General features: G+C 41.8%; 1 protein-coding gene across 4 annotated transcripts in view; it reads right to left on the bottom strand.

Annotated features, from left to right (window-relative positions):
* Positions 1-6,952: 6,952 nt before the first annotated feature.
* JAKMIP2 (janus kinase and microtubule interacting protein 2) overlaps positions 6,953-18,529 on the bottom strand; it is a 46,353-nt gene continuing 34,776 nt past the window's right edge. Inside the window, exons 20-23 of one of the 4 annotated variants that reach the window (XR_007206935.1) lie at positions 17,666-17,731; positions 16,909-16,981; positions 12,455-12,608; positions 6,953-11,130 (exon numbers count right to left, since the gene is read on the bottom strand). Coding sequence is in view for 3 of the 4 variants with exons in the window: in XM_048319689.1 (XP_048175646.1) it covers positions 16,931-16,981; positions 17,666-17,731 (117 nt within the window). In the remaining variant the exon portion in view is untranslated. Of the gene's footprint in view, positions 12,609-16,908; positions 16,982-17,665; positions 17,754-18,529 lie in introns of those variants that run through there. The other 3 variants (XM_048319689.1, XM_048319690.1, XM_048319691.1) reach the window with 3 other exon arrangements.

The following is an 18,529-nucleotide window of genomic DNA, read 5'->3' as shown; positions in this document are numbered from 1 at the left end:
TTCCCAGGGAAATCCTCACCTTACCTTATGGGATTACTGTGTTGCACAGACACTAAATTAAAATCAAGGTTTTGTCTGTATGCTTATACCCACCTTTGGTCAGGATGAAGAGGCTTTTCCTAACTTCAGTCTTGGTTCTTTCATCTCAGCTGCTTTTTACTTCTAAACCAGTGGGCTGTGAGTGCCACACCTTGGGCAGACAGTGGTGGAAAGAGCTGAGATGACTCATCAGACTGCAGGCTGTCTAATAGGGAATTGTGCACCACAAAATTCCATTGTGCTGAGTGTCACTGCTTTATGAATTTTACTAAGTATGAAAAAATAAAGACCAAAGAGTGAGACAGTGAACAGATAGCGAGCCAGATCCCTTCTTGATGGAGAGGCTGGAACCCAAGGTCAAATTGCAGCATTTTGATGTTGGCCCTTTCCAGAGCATGGGTGAGTTATCAGCATTAATTGCTGTGAACTTTCAAAACACAGTAAGGTGTTTTGGATTGGGAAATTGTGAAAGGCAGTTTGTTAGTAATTTCCCTATGAAAGCATATGAATGTTGTATCTGTTATTTGAATGCCTGAGACTGAAATCAGTCTGTACCCCAGATGTGCTAATGCCTTAACTGCAATGCAGTTTTTATGCATCCATAAAACATACATAATTTTAAGAATTTCAGACCCACAACTGCCAAATGAACCACTCACATTCTGTGAAACTAAAATCCTTTTCCTTTTCCCTGTACTTCCATTGCTATGGAGTAAGATTTCTCTTGGTAGAACATGGCTAAGAACATGGCAGGTTACTTTTGCATTGTGGCCCTTCTGATTCACTGTTAGTGATTTACCTTTCCATTATTTTTGATGTATACGTTGATACAGAATTGAGAGCCTGTGTGTGTCACCCACACATTTGTGCAGGTTAGGTGCAGGTTGAACAGTGTTAGGTACCATATCCATGGTTTGTTCTTACAGATTTAGACTAAGTGGCCATCCATCATCAGAATATTCAAATCCTTCATTCAGTGACTAGGCTAGCTGATAAAAATCCAAGTAACAGATACCGTGGTAACCTCTGGAAGTTTCTGTGCTGAGAATGTAAAAACAGAGACTTGTCTTTCCTGCCAAGCTGGAATGCTTGAATTCTTTTCAGAGCCTGTATCAGTTACGCAATTGTAATTGTACTGGCTGGCTTACCTGGGCCTTAAAGAAGGATCTTGGTGGAACTGGTCACTTTAAAAGTTCTCTGTTTCATATACAAAGAAGTCCAAACTTCTGTAGGTTGTTGTCTTTTTACTATAATACTTGGTAGATTTTGCTGTTCTTACCTATTCTTAATTCTCAGAAGTGACAGGGAAAGTTTAGCACCAATGCTTTCTATCTGTATCCAAACCCAAGAGTCTGGTTTGAGAGTTGGTTCTGGATGAAGAGGTTTACACAGAGGGCTTTCCCAGCATCACCTCTGGAACTCCTAATGCTGCAGGGGGACTGAACTCCAGCTCACATAGCGGCCCACTGCTCTCCTCTGGCTTGTCTTATAGACATGTAACATGTGTGCATTAGTCCTGTTAAGGAGTGTGTACCTTTTCTGTAATTTTTCTGTACTTTACTTTGTTTGAAACTTGAATAGTAATCGTTTCTAAAGCATTCACATTTCTCCTTTGAGTATTACAAAGCACTTTCCACAACAATAAGGAAAGGACCAGCGAGGTTCAGATTTTCCCAGCAGAGCTCTAACAATAAGGGCAGCTATGGAACAACCCAAAGTGGAGTGCTGGGGACAGTGCAGGCATCAGTGAATGGTGTGAGACTGAGGAAGCATTGCTGGGAGCATGGCAAGGAAAGCCCTAAAACATGCTGACTGAGAGAATTGCTGTGGTTCTAAGATACTGTGGTTCTGTGTTGGTTTCAGCTGGGGTAGAGTTAATTTTCTTCACAGTGGCTAGTACAGGGCTATGTTTTGGATTTGTGCTGAACACAGGGTTCATACTATAGAGACGTTTTTGTTATTGCTGAACAGGGCTTACACAGAGCTAAAGCCTTTTCTGTTTTTTATATGGCCACAATGGCAAGGAAGTTAGGAGTGCATGGGGGGTTGGGAGGAGACACAGGCAGGACAGGTGACCTGAACTGACCAAAGGGATATTCCATACAAGAGGATGTCATGCTCGGTATCTAACATGGGGGGAAGAAGGAGGAAGGGGGGACATTTGGAATGATGGTCTTTGTCTTCCGAAGTAACCGTTACGTGTGATGGGGCGCCGCTCTCCTGGAGGTGGCTGAACACCTGCCAGCCCTTGGGAAACAGTTAATTAATTCCTTGTTTTGTTTTGCTTGTGTATGCAGTTTTTGCTTTACCTATTAAAGTGTCTTTATCTCAACCCATGAGTTCTCTGTCTTTTACCCTTCTGATTCTCTTCCCAATCCTGCTGGTGGAGGAGTGAGCAAGCAGCTGCATGGTACTTTGGGTTAAACGATGACAGGTTCTCATCCTGAAAAACTGTTTCACACATTCTACACTGATGACTAATGATATTTTTGTAGTTTAGTATATTTCTCTGGATTTAAATTAGAGAGAGTATCACAGCTTGCAAACTCAGGACCTAAAATATAACTGCATCCAGTGCTACTTGTCAGAATGATCTTGAATCCAAGAATTTCCTTGGCTTCCATTCATAAAAATCTATTTTAGATGACTAATGAAAACAGACTGATTTTCTTGTGTGCTGAGCACTTCCAAATCATTTTCCCACCTTCTTTTTCAGTGTAGTCTCTCCATTAATCCTAAAAAACATCCAGTTGTATTTTCTGCATGCCTGGTCAGGAATTCACATCCCTAACTTGGAAACTGTTGTTGAAATACGTTGTCTTCTGCCAGCTCTCAGACCTCCTTTATCTGTCTCCAGGAAGTGAAGGTCGTTATGTTTCCCCTGGACCATGCAAAGCAGAATAATAATCTTGTTTTGTAAAGTATATTTTGTGTCACGTTAACATGACTTAACTTCTGAGATGCTTGAAAACAAAGAATGTACAAACAAAAGACTTCCAGTTCCATTCAAATCTCTGAATGCACATAACTATGGCTATTGTAAAGAAATCAGAATTAATGAGTCACTGATCCTTACTGCAGAAGGATCTTACTGAAGATGATCCTTACTGAATTTTTATAACCATTTGTTATTAAAGGAAATGGTCTGCTCAAGACCTAAGCATTTAAAGCACTTGAGAGTCAGCAGCTGATACCCCAGCACGAGAGAGTTTGTTTCGCTCGCTTGGGGACTCAGAACTTAACTGAGTGGGTTTGTTTCTCTGATTGTGCCTTATGTGGCTCAAATATGGGTGTTTTTCCTCTGTCTGAGGCAGCTGGGGAATTTGGGCAATTTACAGCATTAGGTGAACTTCTGCATTTTACAAGGTAGGTTGGTATAGTATAAGGCCAGAAGTAAACCAAAGAGTTATCATTAATTTAGGTATGACAGGAAGTAAGATTGGCGACAGGGTCTCAGTTAGGGCTCTGGACTCAAAGCCCTGCTGGTTCTAGGCAGGTGCTCCAGGTTCATCGGTGCCAAAGCTGTTCTCTCTCCCAGTCATTATCATGTAGCTAGATCTGGAAACAACAAATGACACAGGGACGGGCTGGCAGTGTGGATTAGGATTCTTAGGGTTAGGGATCTGGAATAAAAGAGTTGCTGACCTTAATTTATAGATGACCCTTGTTTGGCCCATGACAATGGGGTCACCTGCTTGGTTGCTGATTGCTTTTAGTTCTTGTGTCCCAGGGCTCAAAGGTGTCAGTTAAGTGTAGAGCTAGTTTTGTGGGCTCTGTACATCTAGGTATATGGTTTGTTATGTAACTGACTGGGACAAAATTAGGCACAAAGAGTGGGAATAGTGTTTTCATCTGCTCCAAGGACCAGAACTCGGTTCGATGGGACTGTACTGGGATTAGTATTATGGTCAATGTCGAGGTTTGCATTTGGAGGTGCTGAAGATTCGTTACTCCCTCTTTATGTTGAGAAATGTGACTGACTGACAGCCAATCCATCCCCAAGAGAGTGCCTGGTGTGGAGGAGCCTGTTTAGTGCAGCTGGGGTCCTGCCTTTGAGTGCACATCAAGCCCACCAGACATGTCCAAATTTCAAGATCTGCAGTGAACCAGAACTCTATGCAGCATTTGAAGATACAAATGAGCAAGAAGATGGTACTGTGACATTTTCCAATCTCTGTGCTTTCCCTAGTTATCCCTAAAATGACATTCAGTTCTTGAGCACTGACCTGCAAGATCCCTCCATTGGTGGAAGTGCCTCTCATAAATGGTAAATGTTAGTTAATAATTAAGGAGTCTGTAATCCATAGATTAGTGGCTCCATTCTCTAAAGTCTCCATCTGTTGTACACACTGAAATCATTGTATCTCTAATCTCAGTCCTGTTTCAAGCTTCTAAAATGGTTTTCACAGGATTTTCTTTGTTGTGCAAAGCAGCTTGTTCATGGCTGTCACTTGCTGTCCAGGCACTGGAGCAGATGTAGCACAATGGCCTCTTGTCAGTGTCGCACAAACTATGGGATGCACCTCTGCCCAAGCAGGAACAGGGCTTTGAAATGTATATTTTGGTCATGTTCAGATTTAGTGCCCCTCAACACAAAGCAGATCGCACATTGCCAGTTATTAGGGCTTTTACTATGTTTAGACAATATCCCAAACAATGTAAGACTGTTACCATCCAAAGGGGCTACAGAGACAACCCAGAGACCTTCTAATGCATAGCCAGGCTTCTCTTCACTCTAGCCATGAGCACTCACCATGCCTACTCTGGGAGAGGCACAGTCTGCGACAGGGCTCAGTCCCTCGCTTGCCAAAGTATTTATATGATGAAATACCAGACAAAATGGAGATGCCTCAAGGGTGGCCCACACAGCTGCAACCTGATGCCTCATACGACCACCATACACCCTGCCTGGGGACAGGCTGATGTGCTGTCATGTACCAGGGACAGACTCACACCAGGCCTGCCCAGGGCTTGTCCCAGGACAGTATGCAACTCCCTTGGATTGTCCCATCCTTTTATTGTGTTGTAGCTGAAGACACCTTGCAGCTGTCCCAGAGAAGCACCCAGAGCAATCTGGACCCAAAATCTGGTGCAGAGTTCTTGTTATTGTCAGAAAAAGGATCCCTTGGATGGCCATGCTTCCATGTGTACACAGGAGATGGCAAAATCAGACATAACAGATGTTATAACACCTAGGCTTACCATTCTGAGCTGTATCTGTACAGGATGCTGGTTTTCTCGCACTGTATCTTCATTCCATCAGCAAAGTACTCCTGGTTTACTCCAGCAGATGTTCAGGCTGGGAGTTCATGCAGGAGCTTTTCTACACCCCTACTGATCCAACTCCCATTAGCAGCAGTTTCCCTGAAATACATTTCTAATTTTATTAGAGATTTTTAGAAGAGTGAATGCCTCCTAGTCTGGTCACTGAGCAACTACTGTGTTGCATATCATTTGGCGTGAGGGATGTTTGTAAATGAGCTGCACCCAACAGCCTTATCCGGGGAGGATCCACACAGTCCTTCTGATCTGGGCTCATCCCACAGGCCCTGTAGCACGCATCTATTTTATATTGCATATATATTATCTTTAATTCTAAATTAATGCTTTTTTATATTAAACGCCCCTTCAATTTTTTTTGCAGTCAAAGAAAACGACTTCTTGGCTCAAGTTCTTTTCTTCGCTCATTACTTAAAGATTATTGTAAGAGAGATGAACGTTTGAACTCTCTAATAGTAGAGAACTAAATCTAGATCCAAATTTTTGTGTTTCAGACCCATTTAATGTGTTTCAGTCTTCTAAGAGTACTTTAAAGATATGAACTGCAGTTCTTGGGAACTGGATCTTGGGAAAGATAATGTTTAGGATTTTTTTAGTAAAGAATACATTACTGTACTGGGCTATTCTGTAATAATCTAATACTCTTTAGCTTCGATTTCTTGAGTGTAAAAAGGATGAGATAGGTATAAATACCTGGCTACAAGTATTTGGCTACAAGTTTGCACTTCCAAATGTGTTTTCCATTTACTTTCTAAGACTCTTCTTGACAATTTTCTTCCCAAAGGGCTGTTTGGCAGCGTACACAGCTCCCTGTGCCCTCAGACTGGAGATGCCGAGCATTTTGTCTCTGTGACATCAACTGCCATGAAGCGCCGCTGTGCACTGTTGAACCACTCCTCAAAATGAAATGATTCTACGATTTAAAATTAATTTTAGGCAGAGAAATTGCAAAGGTTTGATGGGGAGGGAGACGATTCCAGAGTCTGAGCCTGTCAAGGGCCGAAGGTGAGGCGCAGACCCCCTCAGTGAAACAGAAGCGGGAGCCAGCCGCGGCCCCATAACCGGTCACCGCCGTTCCGGCTCTGGGCTTATGGTCACTTCCAGGGGTCACTGGTCACTTTTCTGCGCTTCTACCGAGACTTTTCCAAGCCGCGGTTTCCGCCCCCGGCCCGGTGCTACCCCCTGGCGGCAGGCGCGGAGAGCGGCCCCGCCGCGGGCCCCGCCGCGGGCCCCGCCGCGGGCCCCGCCCCGGCCGCAGGCCCAGCTGAAGGTAGCGAGCGGCGGCTTTCTTACTTCAAACCGTGCTAAGAGCCTTCAAGAGCTTCTGACCGTGCGCCACGAACTCCAGAAAGGCAGCAGCTTGCTGTTGTGTTTTGGTTTCTGCACAGGCCTGGCAAACAGCAATAAATTCACCCTTGGCTCCTGCTGGGACTGCTACCTGCCCTCTCTTTTCCCTAGTGATCCCCCCAGGACCTCGCTCACCCTTTAATCGAGGTACCCCCCACCCCAATGTACCCCCCACCCCTTCCTGTGTCACAGCACAGCCCCCCACGCCAGCTGGGCCCCAGCATGTGCCTCTGTGGCTCATCTTTAATGTGATTCCTCTAAACAGACTCCAGACATGCTGAATATCTCCGTGAATGTAAAGTGCTATTTTTTTAAAAAAAATGCTGCTGTTTTATTTTTTATACAAACTAAAACACCAGAGGTCATTGAATCCTATATTAAATACATAAATTAAAAAATAACCATTCATAAAACTTTACATACAATAAGGATTCTCTCCTACACGTTAATACATATAGTACAGATACATGTCCAGTGTTTATCAAAGGGTCATTCTGCCAAGTCATTTACAATTTTGTTCTGGAATAAACACCAAAAAAAATCTGGAACAAAAAGTGTATATAAAACCACAGAGGTGCTGATGTGAGAGAGGGCAGGGGAAGAGAAAACCCTTTGGATCACCAGCAGCTGTGTGTTTGTTCTCTGAGCCCTGCTCATGTCACAAGAGCCTGGCCTGGGTAGTCCTCAAGGGATGCCACAGAACTGAAAGCTTTGGGGTTCAGAGGATGTTTCCCACTGAGATGATGGTAGGGGGCTGGAAGATGAACAACACCTAAAAAAAATTCTCCATTGTCCTCCAGGCACATCAGTAAGAGAGGATGGGAGCTGTGAGCCAGGCTGGTAACACTGCAAGAAACACCATTTCCTACTGCAACCCCAATTACCTAAATGCATCTCACATAACCAGGCCCTCATCTGAAGTGCTGAAATTCAAAAAATAGTCTTCAGAATCTCCCAACTTGGTCACTGGAAAAAAAGCAGCAAGTCAAATTGTGGTCAAGCTGATTTGTACTACCTTCTGTGGCTCACCTCCTGCTTTGGAGGGAGGGATAGCCTGGAGTGCTGCTACTCCTGAACAGCCTAGAAGGGATGCATGGGAGGGATCCAGGGCTGTATATGCTGTCCTCAAAGACTGCAGTAAATTGGTTTTTACTTTTCTGGCTGGTTTGGGGGAGGGGAGGTTGGCTGCAGTGACTAATGTGAGGGAGGATTCTCAATCCTTTCCTTCAATCAACGTCAGGAACAGCAGAAAGCCCAGGATTAACAGTCCAAGGACAGAGAAGGGTCCAGAAAAAAGAATCAGAAAACTAGTTGTCCATGAGATATGAAACTAAACCTGGAGGAGTGTACCAGCTGTGGCAGCTAAACAATCTTGATTCAGTTCCCCATGCCTAGATTGAAGTATACTTTCGTAAGTTATAGCAACAATTTCTATATGCAACAGGGAATAGGTAAGTATATGCATATATATGTATATATATGTACATATAGATACGTGTATATATAAATATATATACATATATATACACAGACATCAAACTCATTTTGCTCTAGCTGATACCAGAAAATTTGTATTAACTCATATCAGCAAGTATGTTTTAGGTATGGCATGTGTTATGCTGCAAGGAGTAAAGCAGTGGTAGTTCAGCTCCCTGGAGGGAAGAACAATCCTTGAAAAAAGTTTGCAGACCAAGGTGTGCTGTGGTCAGACTACCATCCCACATCCCACCCTGAGCCCTTGGGAATGCAATACCTGCATGCATATGTATACACACAGGAGTAAGGGAGGGCAGATCAGACAAAAAAGAGAAATTAAGTAAGATAACATGGCTCAGGGAGTCTAAATGATGAAGCCTGCCACAAGACCAGTCAGGTATGTTGTGAAACTTTGTATTTCTATCTATGCCATAAACCTTCTGTATGATTGCCTGAAATAATTGTTTCTAGCTCTTTTTTTTAAACCAAACCAGTGGTGGAAGTTATTGCACCATCATTGAAACCAAGTGCTGCTCATTCTTCCACAAGAACTCAGTGCTTTAACTGCCAGCCCTAACACTGGGGAAAGCAGCCTAAAGGTGTGAAATTACCTGATGCTGCAACAGAGGAGAAAAAAGTGAGGTGGGAAGAAGGAATAACCCGAGAGAAACCGCCCTTTTCATAGCTAACAAGCTGTTGTTAAGCTTCTCAGTGATCTCCAGCTGTCACAGGAGTGGGACAACTCTTTCACGGCCTGACTCCAGAGCTTCAGGACTGAACTGCTAGCTCGTGGAAAGCACATGTACGTTTGGGTCAACCTTATCCACAGGGTCTTCTGCTATGAAAAAGCAATTTGAACAAAAAGCATGCAATGTGCCGGCAGTCATGTAACATATCTGCCTACAAGCATATTTCTTAAAAAAATGAACCAGCAGACATACAGCTTGGTGCCAGAACTCAGTAAACCCCTTGGCTGAACTAGAGTGCTTCAAGAAGATGTGGTCATTCTATAATTTAAATTAATTTAAAGGAGCAGGAAAAAAAAAATCACTTGATAATAACTTCTAATCTTCGATGGAAGGCTTAACACTATCTCCTGGCACTCAAGAAATAAGGATGTTAGCAGTCTTTGTGGAGAAACTGAGCCCAAAACTGCAATGCAGTTGGGTAAATGGACACTACTGATTAAAAGCTATTCTGGCAAAAAAAAAAAAGGTATCTGTGAGGGGCAGACACCCTTGATACCACAGGAACTTCCTCCCTCCTATGGCTAAGGAACTGCTTTTGATGGGCTGAGCTGCTCTGGCAAGTGACCTCACTGCTTTGTGCCTCAGCTGCGTTGTCTGTAAAAGTAAACAGGCAACCAAAGGAGAAGCTCTTTGAAAAATACTTTAAAAACTTCTGATGTGCCTAAGATGTTGGTACATGTGATCCCTGCTTTGAAGGTGTAAGTAATGCACAAGCTGTATTCTGGCCCTTAATCTTCTAGTTTGTAGTACAGAACTCCATTTCTTCCAGTTAAAATTAAGGCTCCATTGCAGAAGACACAGCCTTGCCACAGGAACCCAAAGTCTGAACAGGCAGGACTCCGTTCCCAGGGAAATGATACCAGAGGCACTGAGAAGTGCACTGACAGCCCATCAGTGAGAAAGGGAGGGTGGGTGCAGCTGGCTGCGCTGCTTCCCTCGGCACAGGACCCTCCCAGTGATTGCTGCAGGTATTATGCTCCTCAGGGACGTTTCTGACAGAGTCCTGGGTGCATGGACCTATGACCTCACGGAGGCACCAGGGCTGAGTTCCAGGCTTTGTGATTAAAGAGGTAAGTAATGCTTTGAAAGTAAAACTACTTTTAGTTACTCTCAACTGTGGAAAAATCTAAACAGATTAGCAATATTTCTTATTTGTAATAAGGTTGTGTTCACAAAGTTTTTCCCCATTTTTGGTTTATGTATCATTGATCAGGAAGCCAACTAACAAAGTCAGTTGACAAGCTGAACCAAAACATTTTTTCCAAGCTGGGACAAAACAGTTGGAAGCTGATGCTCTGTGAACCATGTCACATGGATAAGGGGATTAGCTTTCCTCCCTGCCCTGTCCTCCAACATTTCTTTCTCAGAAGCTATTCTGTAGGTCCAATTCAGTGATCCTCAGTGGTTATTCTATAGTGAAACCAAGTACAGTCGTTATTATCTCAATGGCAGTCTTTAAAGAGTATGAAAAGTATCTGATAATAGACAGGCTGTTCTTCATGGAGGGATGGTGAAGAGAGATAAGGCTTCAACTCCACTGGAAACCCTCCTTACGCCAGACACCCTCTTCTGCCATTCTTTAGCCAAGGCAGGTGGTGCTGTGTTACGATCTCAAGCACAAAACATGGTGACCTGTCCTGCCCATCCTGCAATAACCCAGACTGGTTTTTTTCCTTTCTTCCTTCCACACTGCAGCTGTCAGTTGTTCCAGAGGTTAAAAGCAAAGAGGGAGAGCAGGAGTCCCTGCAGCGAGAAAGCCACACAGTTCAAATCGAGCACTTTGTTGTCAGCATCTCTTGAGTTTCTCCTACTCTGATCTGTTCATTTTTGATCCATTTGTCAGATGACAGGGTGACATTTAAATGATTGCCCTGCACAGCAGGAATAGATTTTTCTGTTGTAACTTTGGTTCCATGCCCAAGATACACTGACTTGATCAGCTGAAAGTGGTTCCTTCCCTTTCAGTTCTTCCTAGGTGATGTAGGTTGTCAGTTTATTTTTCTTCCCCTTTTGTAATTTCAACATACAGGATTTCATTAGATGCAGCATATATCATAGGTTTAGACAGGAACTGTCAGGTAACAAATTTTGAGTGATGGCTTTAAAATACAAGGTGGTTGCAGCCTTGGCTACAGGTTGTTCATTTTTATACTTTTGAAAATAGGTGTAAACAATATTCTCTTCATCGAGGGGTGGAAGCATTTGCCTTTATAAGGACTTATCTGTGTGGTCGGGCACTCTAAAAGTTAAAAAAAAAAAAAAAAAGAACATCTGTATCAGATAAGGTGTAAGTTCCTCTACCTACCTATCCCAGCTTTGCCAAGATACAATCTATCAATCAGGAAGATGAAAAGGTCAGTTCTTAGAGCTATCAGTGTGAAACTGGTTTTGTCTGTATGAAAAACATTTGTGAAAATTCTGTGTATTTTGCTAAGCGTGTCCATTTAAACCCCACAAAGTGCAACCCTGTGGTGCATAAAAGTCCCCATGGGCATCTTCACATGAGTAGTATGCATAAGTTTCAATGACTCTTGAACCAAAGCTGCCTGAAATTCATCCATTAGAAGAGCCATGGCAGCAGACAATATCCTTGGGGTGTCAGAGCAAGCCTAGAATTTTGGCTAATGCAGCACTGAGGCAAACACAAACTGCTGCTGTTCTGAGAAAGCCTACCCTACCTATGGAAAAGAACTTTGGTTCTCAGGTTTGAGACCAGGGAAAAAAGGGCATATTTTGTCTTTGTTATCTCAGTATTCAAGCCTACATAGTAAAATTCATTGGGTGCAAAATCCACACAGACCACACTTCCTTATGTGATCACAAATAAGTGAATATGTATGTTCACAAGCACAGAGAAAATGCAGGTAGGAAAATCCCACATAAACAGGAATTAGAGAGCTTCTGGTCTGGATACTGTATACTGCTGCACATGGTTTCCTTTATTTGCACATTCTTGTCCTTTGTTATTGCAGTACAGCAGTGAGTCCTGTGTTCACTCTAGGTGAGAAAGAAACCAGAAAGTATCATCTGTGACCACACTGTGAATTTCTCTCTGCTGGTTAAAAGGTCAGTAAAGGATAAACAGCACCAAGGCATTAACAAAACCAAGGACTTCTCACCATCAAGTGACTCCCTAGGATGAGTTGGGCTTTTTGTTTGTTTTGTCAAGGATCTGTTTGAAGTCCCTTATGATAAGGTTAAGACAGTTCATTTGCATTCAGTGGAAGTAAAGCAATTTTACAAAGATTCCCCTGACAATATATAGCTCAATAGTTGTAAGAAGAAGAAATGCTGAAGGCACACTCTCCATGCTGTGCTCACCTTTGCTGGGTAGGCAGGTGGTTTTTAATACAAATGGGTAACACAAATCAATGTTAGTTATTCACTCCAATTCCACGTATTTCAGCCTCGCAAAATACGACTGCGCTAAAATCCCTCTCCATCTTGCCAAGACCATTCCCAAATTGCTTCTGTCTGGAGATTTCCCCTCAGGTACTGAGGGGAGAGTATCCCATAGAGGAAAATGCAGGGGTGAAGGCAGGGGATGAGGAGCTTACCATTACCTTGTTTTTGAGGAACTGCTACAAGACTTGATGCTTTGCACCTGTGGAGTGACTGGCCTTGGTAAAACACTCTACAGGTGTCATGCGTGCTGTGATGCTGGGCCTGCTGCAGCTGTCTTTACAGTTCAAGGGAGTTCACAGCAGTGCAGATCCTCTGGAAAAGCATTGAGTTTATATATCCCCCACACACACCTCACCCGTAAGATTTTTCCACTTTCATAGTCAATGTCCCAATCTCTAAATCACTGTATCTCCACCACTGTCATGGCTCCTTCCTCTGTCATAATCGGTCTTGTTGATCCCTACCTGATGTTCATAAAGCCAAATATGCAAAAGCAGGATGGGAAAGGCAAAAGAATCTTTCATCTCCTGGGTGGTCCTAGGAGTGCCACAACCCTCTAGCAGGCTTTCTGGGACTGTAAACCACATTTCAGCTCCTGCTAATGCTTCTCATCCTCTCTATGGGGAACTGGACCCCTGTGTGCTCTGGGGACAAGCCATTATGGAGCAACAGTGAATTCACTGAGTGAAACTCATCTTGGCATTGTAGTTAGAACAGCCTTCCTGGGCTCAACAAAGTGACACCAAAGGGATTTACACCTGCTAAACCTTAGATGTTATGTAAAACAAGAGGAAAACCCATTGAAGGAGATTGGGCCAGAATGGGGGGGTTGGAGGGTGGGGGAAGAAAGGGCGTGGGGAGGGAAGTGAAGTCTTGACACAGTCCCTAAGGGATCCATGTAAATTCCCCTGCAATGACATCAGTCAATTGTGCAGCTGGGACAGTCGTGTCAGCCCTAAAGACAGCACACAAATGTTTATGTTGTTTTGACTATTAGTCCTGTTCAAGGAACACAACAGCGAGGTGTGCATCAGCTCAGTGGAGAGCGAGAACTGAATGGAACCCAGCAGCCCACGGAGACAAGATGACTGCAAGTGAAAAATAGCAAATCTGCTAGAATTTTAGGAAAAATATGGAGTTTTGACCTTAAGCATCTCACTAGTTTTTCTAACCAGCCAATACCTGCCCTCAAATTAGGCCAAAAGGACATAAGTGTTATCAGCAAATGTTCCTGTTTTATTTTAGATAGTCATGACTCTTCTTTTCTGTGTGTAGTTCTCCCTTTTCTACTTTGAGAAGAGGGAAGGAATGGCTGCTCTGCAACAAAGAATGCAGTCCGCCTTTGAATACATTGCAGACCTCACTGTGAGGCTACTCAAATACATTTTTCCTTTGCATGCAGGCAATGAAATGTTACAAGGCACTGGAGATACTTTCATAGGCTCTGAGACAAAGGGTTCATGAACATTACTGGAATTCCGATGTCAGAATAACAGGGGATTTTTTTTTTTCTGTTTTGGGAGATGCTTATTTCAAAAGATACTGCTACATATTTGCAATCCCTGCAAAGCCATTTCTTGTCTGTAAGGTCTGTAAGTCTATGTTTGCCTTCCTCTCTCTTCTGTGCTGGCATATCAAACCATGCGGACAGTCTCAGGAAGCACACACTGGCATTTTTTCCCAGGACTAGGGATTTCCTGTTCTAAGTTCAATTACAGTGCAATTAAAATTTTTCATAGGAATCATCCTTTTATTTTCTAATGCAAAATATGTCCCAACCATAAACAGAAATTCTTTTTTTAGCATTTTTGTGAATATTTTCATCATTTGCATCTACTGCTGAGAGCTTTTTTAAACTTCAGGGAAAAACTATTTTCAAAATGCAAGACCATTTAAAAATCAGGAAGACAACATTTCCTTATGAGTTCTAATATTAATGAAAATTTTAATCTGTACTTCTTGGGACGCATGCTCTACTGCTAAGACTTTACTGCATGCTTCATCTTAGAAGAGACAGGATTAGGAAAAACTGTTCAGTAGCTGAATGTCATGAACACATTTTTTTATAAAAGTGAAGTAAACTGAGCAAGGGATGTCTTTTGAGGCACCCTCTGGTTTCTTGTTTTTCTTCTACCACAGCCAGTACCACTATTGGTAAAACTAGGACATATAAGCTTCTTACCAATTCTGTAGCTGTACTAGAAGAGGCAAATACTCACTAGAGAACCAACTCCATACCCACACTGGTGGAAAATGTGGGTGCAAACTGTATATACAGAAAACTCTGAACCTCTTATTGCCCAAGTTTTTCTCATATGCTGCACAAGGACATTATTTCAGTTGGGATAGGAACTGAAAAAAGGACCACAGTACAGGCAAATGGAAAAAATTCATACAGACAGGTTCTTGCAAATGTCACTATCAGTTCCTGTGATTTTTCAAGCTGCACCTTAAATCCAAGAATTTTTTTTATTTGGAATCTCCCTCTAGATTGACTGCTTGTTCTGGACTCATGATTCTGTGGTACAGCAAAAGACACAGTCATATAAAGTTATTTGCTATACTGTGTACTGTGAAAATACTGGCTTCTTAAAATTATTCTGTCCATAATTCGGTTGTCTGAGAACAATTTCTGATTTTTTTTCTCCATTATGAATAAGCAATAAACTGTAAAGTTAAACTTTCACCAGTCACAGCCACTTAAAACATCTCGCAGCCATACCATGCTGTACCATGGTTCTCAGAAATCCTGCAGTAGGAACACAATTAACTATGCAGTTGTAACTTAAGGTGTTTAATGATCACTGGATCAAGGCAGTATGTTTTAAATAGCAGCAACTTGATAATGATATTGACTGTTGTCAAGAGCTGTCATCACTGATCTGTCCACATTTCTCTTAATTCTTTTCTATGAGTTGTTCCCCATTCAAGCCAATCTCCATGTATATTGCTAGCCCATGGAAACATTCATTTTAAGGTCTGGCCGAACAAGGACACAGTAGATTCCAGCTGATGCGGATAATTCTGAGAGTTGTCTCTGCATCAGCACAAAACTGCAAATGAAGGCTTTGATCTAGCTGAAATGAAACGCGAAGTAGGGGCTTCTCCTTAAAGGGAAAAGAAAAACCTACCAAACTGCACCCATGCCACTTAATTGTAATCAATACCTTGAATTTTACCTGGAAACATTTGTAACAACTGAGCTGGTACAAATGGTGGAAGGGCATTGTGGATACAAATATTGCTGCTAGCAAGAATTTTTCTTGCTTCTTTCCAGTCCCGTGAGATACTTTTCTCTCTCACGGAAGATATTTGTAAGAGTTCTATAAACTATGAACACCTGCGACTTTGCAAAGCCTTGTTTATAGTACAGTAGAAAAATATTTTGACAATGGATGTTCTAGGATTTTGGCCAATCACCCGCAAGGGGTGGCTGATCCTTTGACCAATTAGACTACGAAGAAAAAAGTCTATAAAAGAGTTGTAAAACAATTAAATAAAGGAATCTTGCTGCACAATTCCTGCCTGCTGGATCTCTCTTCTCCTCCCTACCACTGCGGGACACCGTGATAGGGCATGGCAGAACACATTTCACACAACTGTATCTCAGCTTGTCTCAAGTGCAGAGCAGAGGAATTACTCATTGACACAGCTGAAGCCAGAGCCAAGAGAGACAGTGAGAAATTTAATGGTATGGGTCTGTCCCCAAATCAGAAAATTCTGTTCTGTCATTACATGTTCTTGAGACTTTAACATTATGTTTTCTAGGCTATGTTCTACTTCTGTTATCCTGGATGAAAAGAAAAATTGTCCTAGCCCAGTATCCTTATTCTGGAAGTGGCTAGTCACAGGGGGAAAAATGGGACCATTATAGTTCTCTGATTTATTTCCTCATCTTCATATTACTTTTTGAACTCTGAACTTTCAGCTGCCAAGCATACTGTGACAGACTTCTTTACAACCTGTATCCTGAACTATCAATTTTTGTTTACTTAAAGCTTATCACATGATAATTGTTTATATTAGACAGTGAACTGTCTAATAAAGACAGCAAGCTGTCTGTCCATCCGTCCATTCTATGACAAATTTTTTAGACCTCTCCAATACCTCCTTTTAGCAGTGTCACTTCCTGAACCAGAAAAATCCTTCCATCTCTCTGTCTCTCCCTTCCTGTCTCTCAGCAGCTGATCATTCTTCCTTGCCCTTCTTTGTATTTTTCCTGCTGCTGGACACAGAGCTCTACCTCTTTTAACATCCTGATCTATTTCCTGAGTGTTAGTTCAGAGCCCATCATAGTGTGTTTACATTTGAGGTTATTTTAACGGTTTTCCATCTGCATCCTTTTGCAAACATCAACATTGAATTTCCCCTGCAACTCTCTTGGGTATTTGATACTGTGAAATTCCTTGTTAGCTTTTATTTTTACAATTATGAATAGCACAGTATCATCAGCAACTCAGTAGTATGACAACCCCCTACTGTGAACTATTACAAATTGACAACAACCTGCTGAATTCGCTGACTCCAAACATCCACAAGAACACACAAGGATGTGATCCTCCGCTCTGTGCAAGAAGTGCTAGCTTTGAGGAAATAAATAAAACAGTCTTACCTTTCCAAGAGGCACATTGACATCAAGGCCAAAGAATAAAGGCAAGAGAGAAGAACAAGAATAGAAATAGAAACTGCAGAAGAAAAATAAGATTGTGTAAAAATTAAAGGTAACGGCATTGTAAGCATCAGAATTATTTTTGCACTCTGTAGAACAGTTAGAATAATTATTCATACAGAAAACACTGTTATTTCCCTAGTTACTTCTGTAAGTACCACACCACCTCCCAGGCTTAGAAAACAGATCCCAATAATTTTGTTGATGGATTACAATTGGCACCATATTGAAAGCCTGAGGTGTAACTGTCACATCGTGATACCCCCATGGGCTGACAAGTCATAAAGCCGGATATCAAAAATAGCATATGTAGTATTTTTAAGTGTGTTAAAAAACAGTATCCGCAACCCATGCTAGAAATAGCCTGGATATATTTAAAAAAAAAAAAAAAAAAAAAAAAAAAATATATATATATATATATATATATATATATACAAACATATATGCGCATATATGTTTATAGGTATGCACACACACACACATACGAAGCACTCACCATTACATGTTTGATAGTGTAATGTAGTATTTTAAGATTAAAGTCTGTATGCACTGACACAAACTGAAAAGAAAGGACAGTGGACCAGCACCAACAGGTGCAGCTGACTGAGCGGAATAGAAAGGTCATCTAGTTCAAGAGAACTGGAGCACTCCTTTCAAAACAAAGTTCATCAGTGTGCTTCAGAAACATAACAGAACCAACCTTTTCCTCCAGATCCTTAATTTGTCTCTTTTGGATGTCAGTTTTATCTTCTAAATCTCGGATCCTCTGGAAATCAGAAAAGAAACATCTACACTAAATTCTCAGTAAATCTGTTCCACTGAACAAGTAACTTAATGTTCCAAGTGCCAAAAGCCTAGAAATAAACAAATACATTTCTGTGGTAGGGATAATCTTGTGTCATACTGTGACTCCATCCACTCATCCTGCCACATCACAGCTTTAGCACATGTGCAACTGCTCAAAATATGATCCTGCATATATGGATATATATGCATATATGCAAAACTGGATCCTTAAATGCTGGAAATTAGTATCAATGATTGATCTGTTTCACATTATCTATGTATTAATCCTGTTGATCTATTTATTAATAGATGAAAAGTGTAAGATCATGGTTATAATCTTTAGAATTCTATCATGATTCATTAAGAATTCTCACAGTTTGATGTGTTGAAAGAAGATTAAAGTGTTATCATTAGATCCAAAATTATAAATGTATACAATACTATGAATGTATTGATTCTGTGGTGAGTGAAATATATGTAACTTATAGACAAGGTGTGTATTTTTAGCAGAGCTAGGTACTTTGAGAAAAACTATGTAGCATGACTTAAACTTTTGCCTGCATGGGAGGAGAGATCCCCCAGAACAGAACTCCTAAGTACAAATAACGAGGCCTTGAATCTCAGTACGTTTTTTTAATTAAGTCAAGTCATAAGAGAGCTGTCCAGCAAATAGCAGAAATCCAAAGAGGCAAACCAGGAGACGCCTGAAGGCCCCAGCACCTGGAGAATAGATGGCACCTGTGACTGTCTTCCTCCCTGTCTGGGGATGACATGACTA

Source organism: Corvus hawaiiensis, chromosome 15 (genome assembly GCF_020740725.1).
Source record: "Corvus hawaiiensis isolate bCorHaw1 chromosome 15, bCorHaw1.pri.cur, whole genome shotgun sequence".
Taxonomy (NCBI): domain Eukaryota; kingdom Metazoa; phylum Chordata; class Aves; order Passeriformes; family Corvidae; genus Corvus; species Corvus hawaiiensis.
The sequence above is the reverse complement of the archived record's forward strand: the minus strand, read 5'-3'. Positions and strand labels throughout refer to the sequence as shown.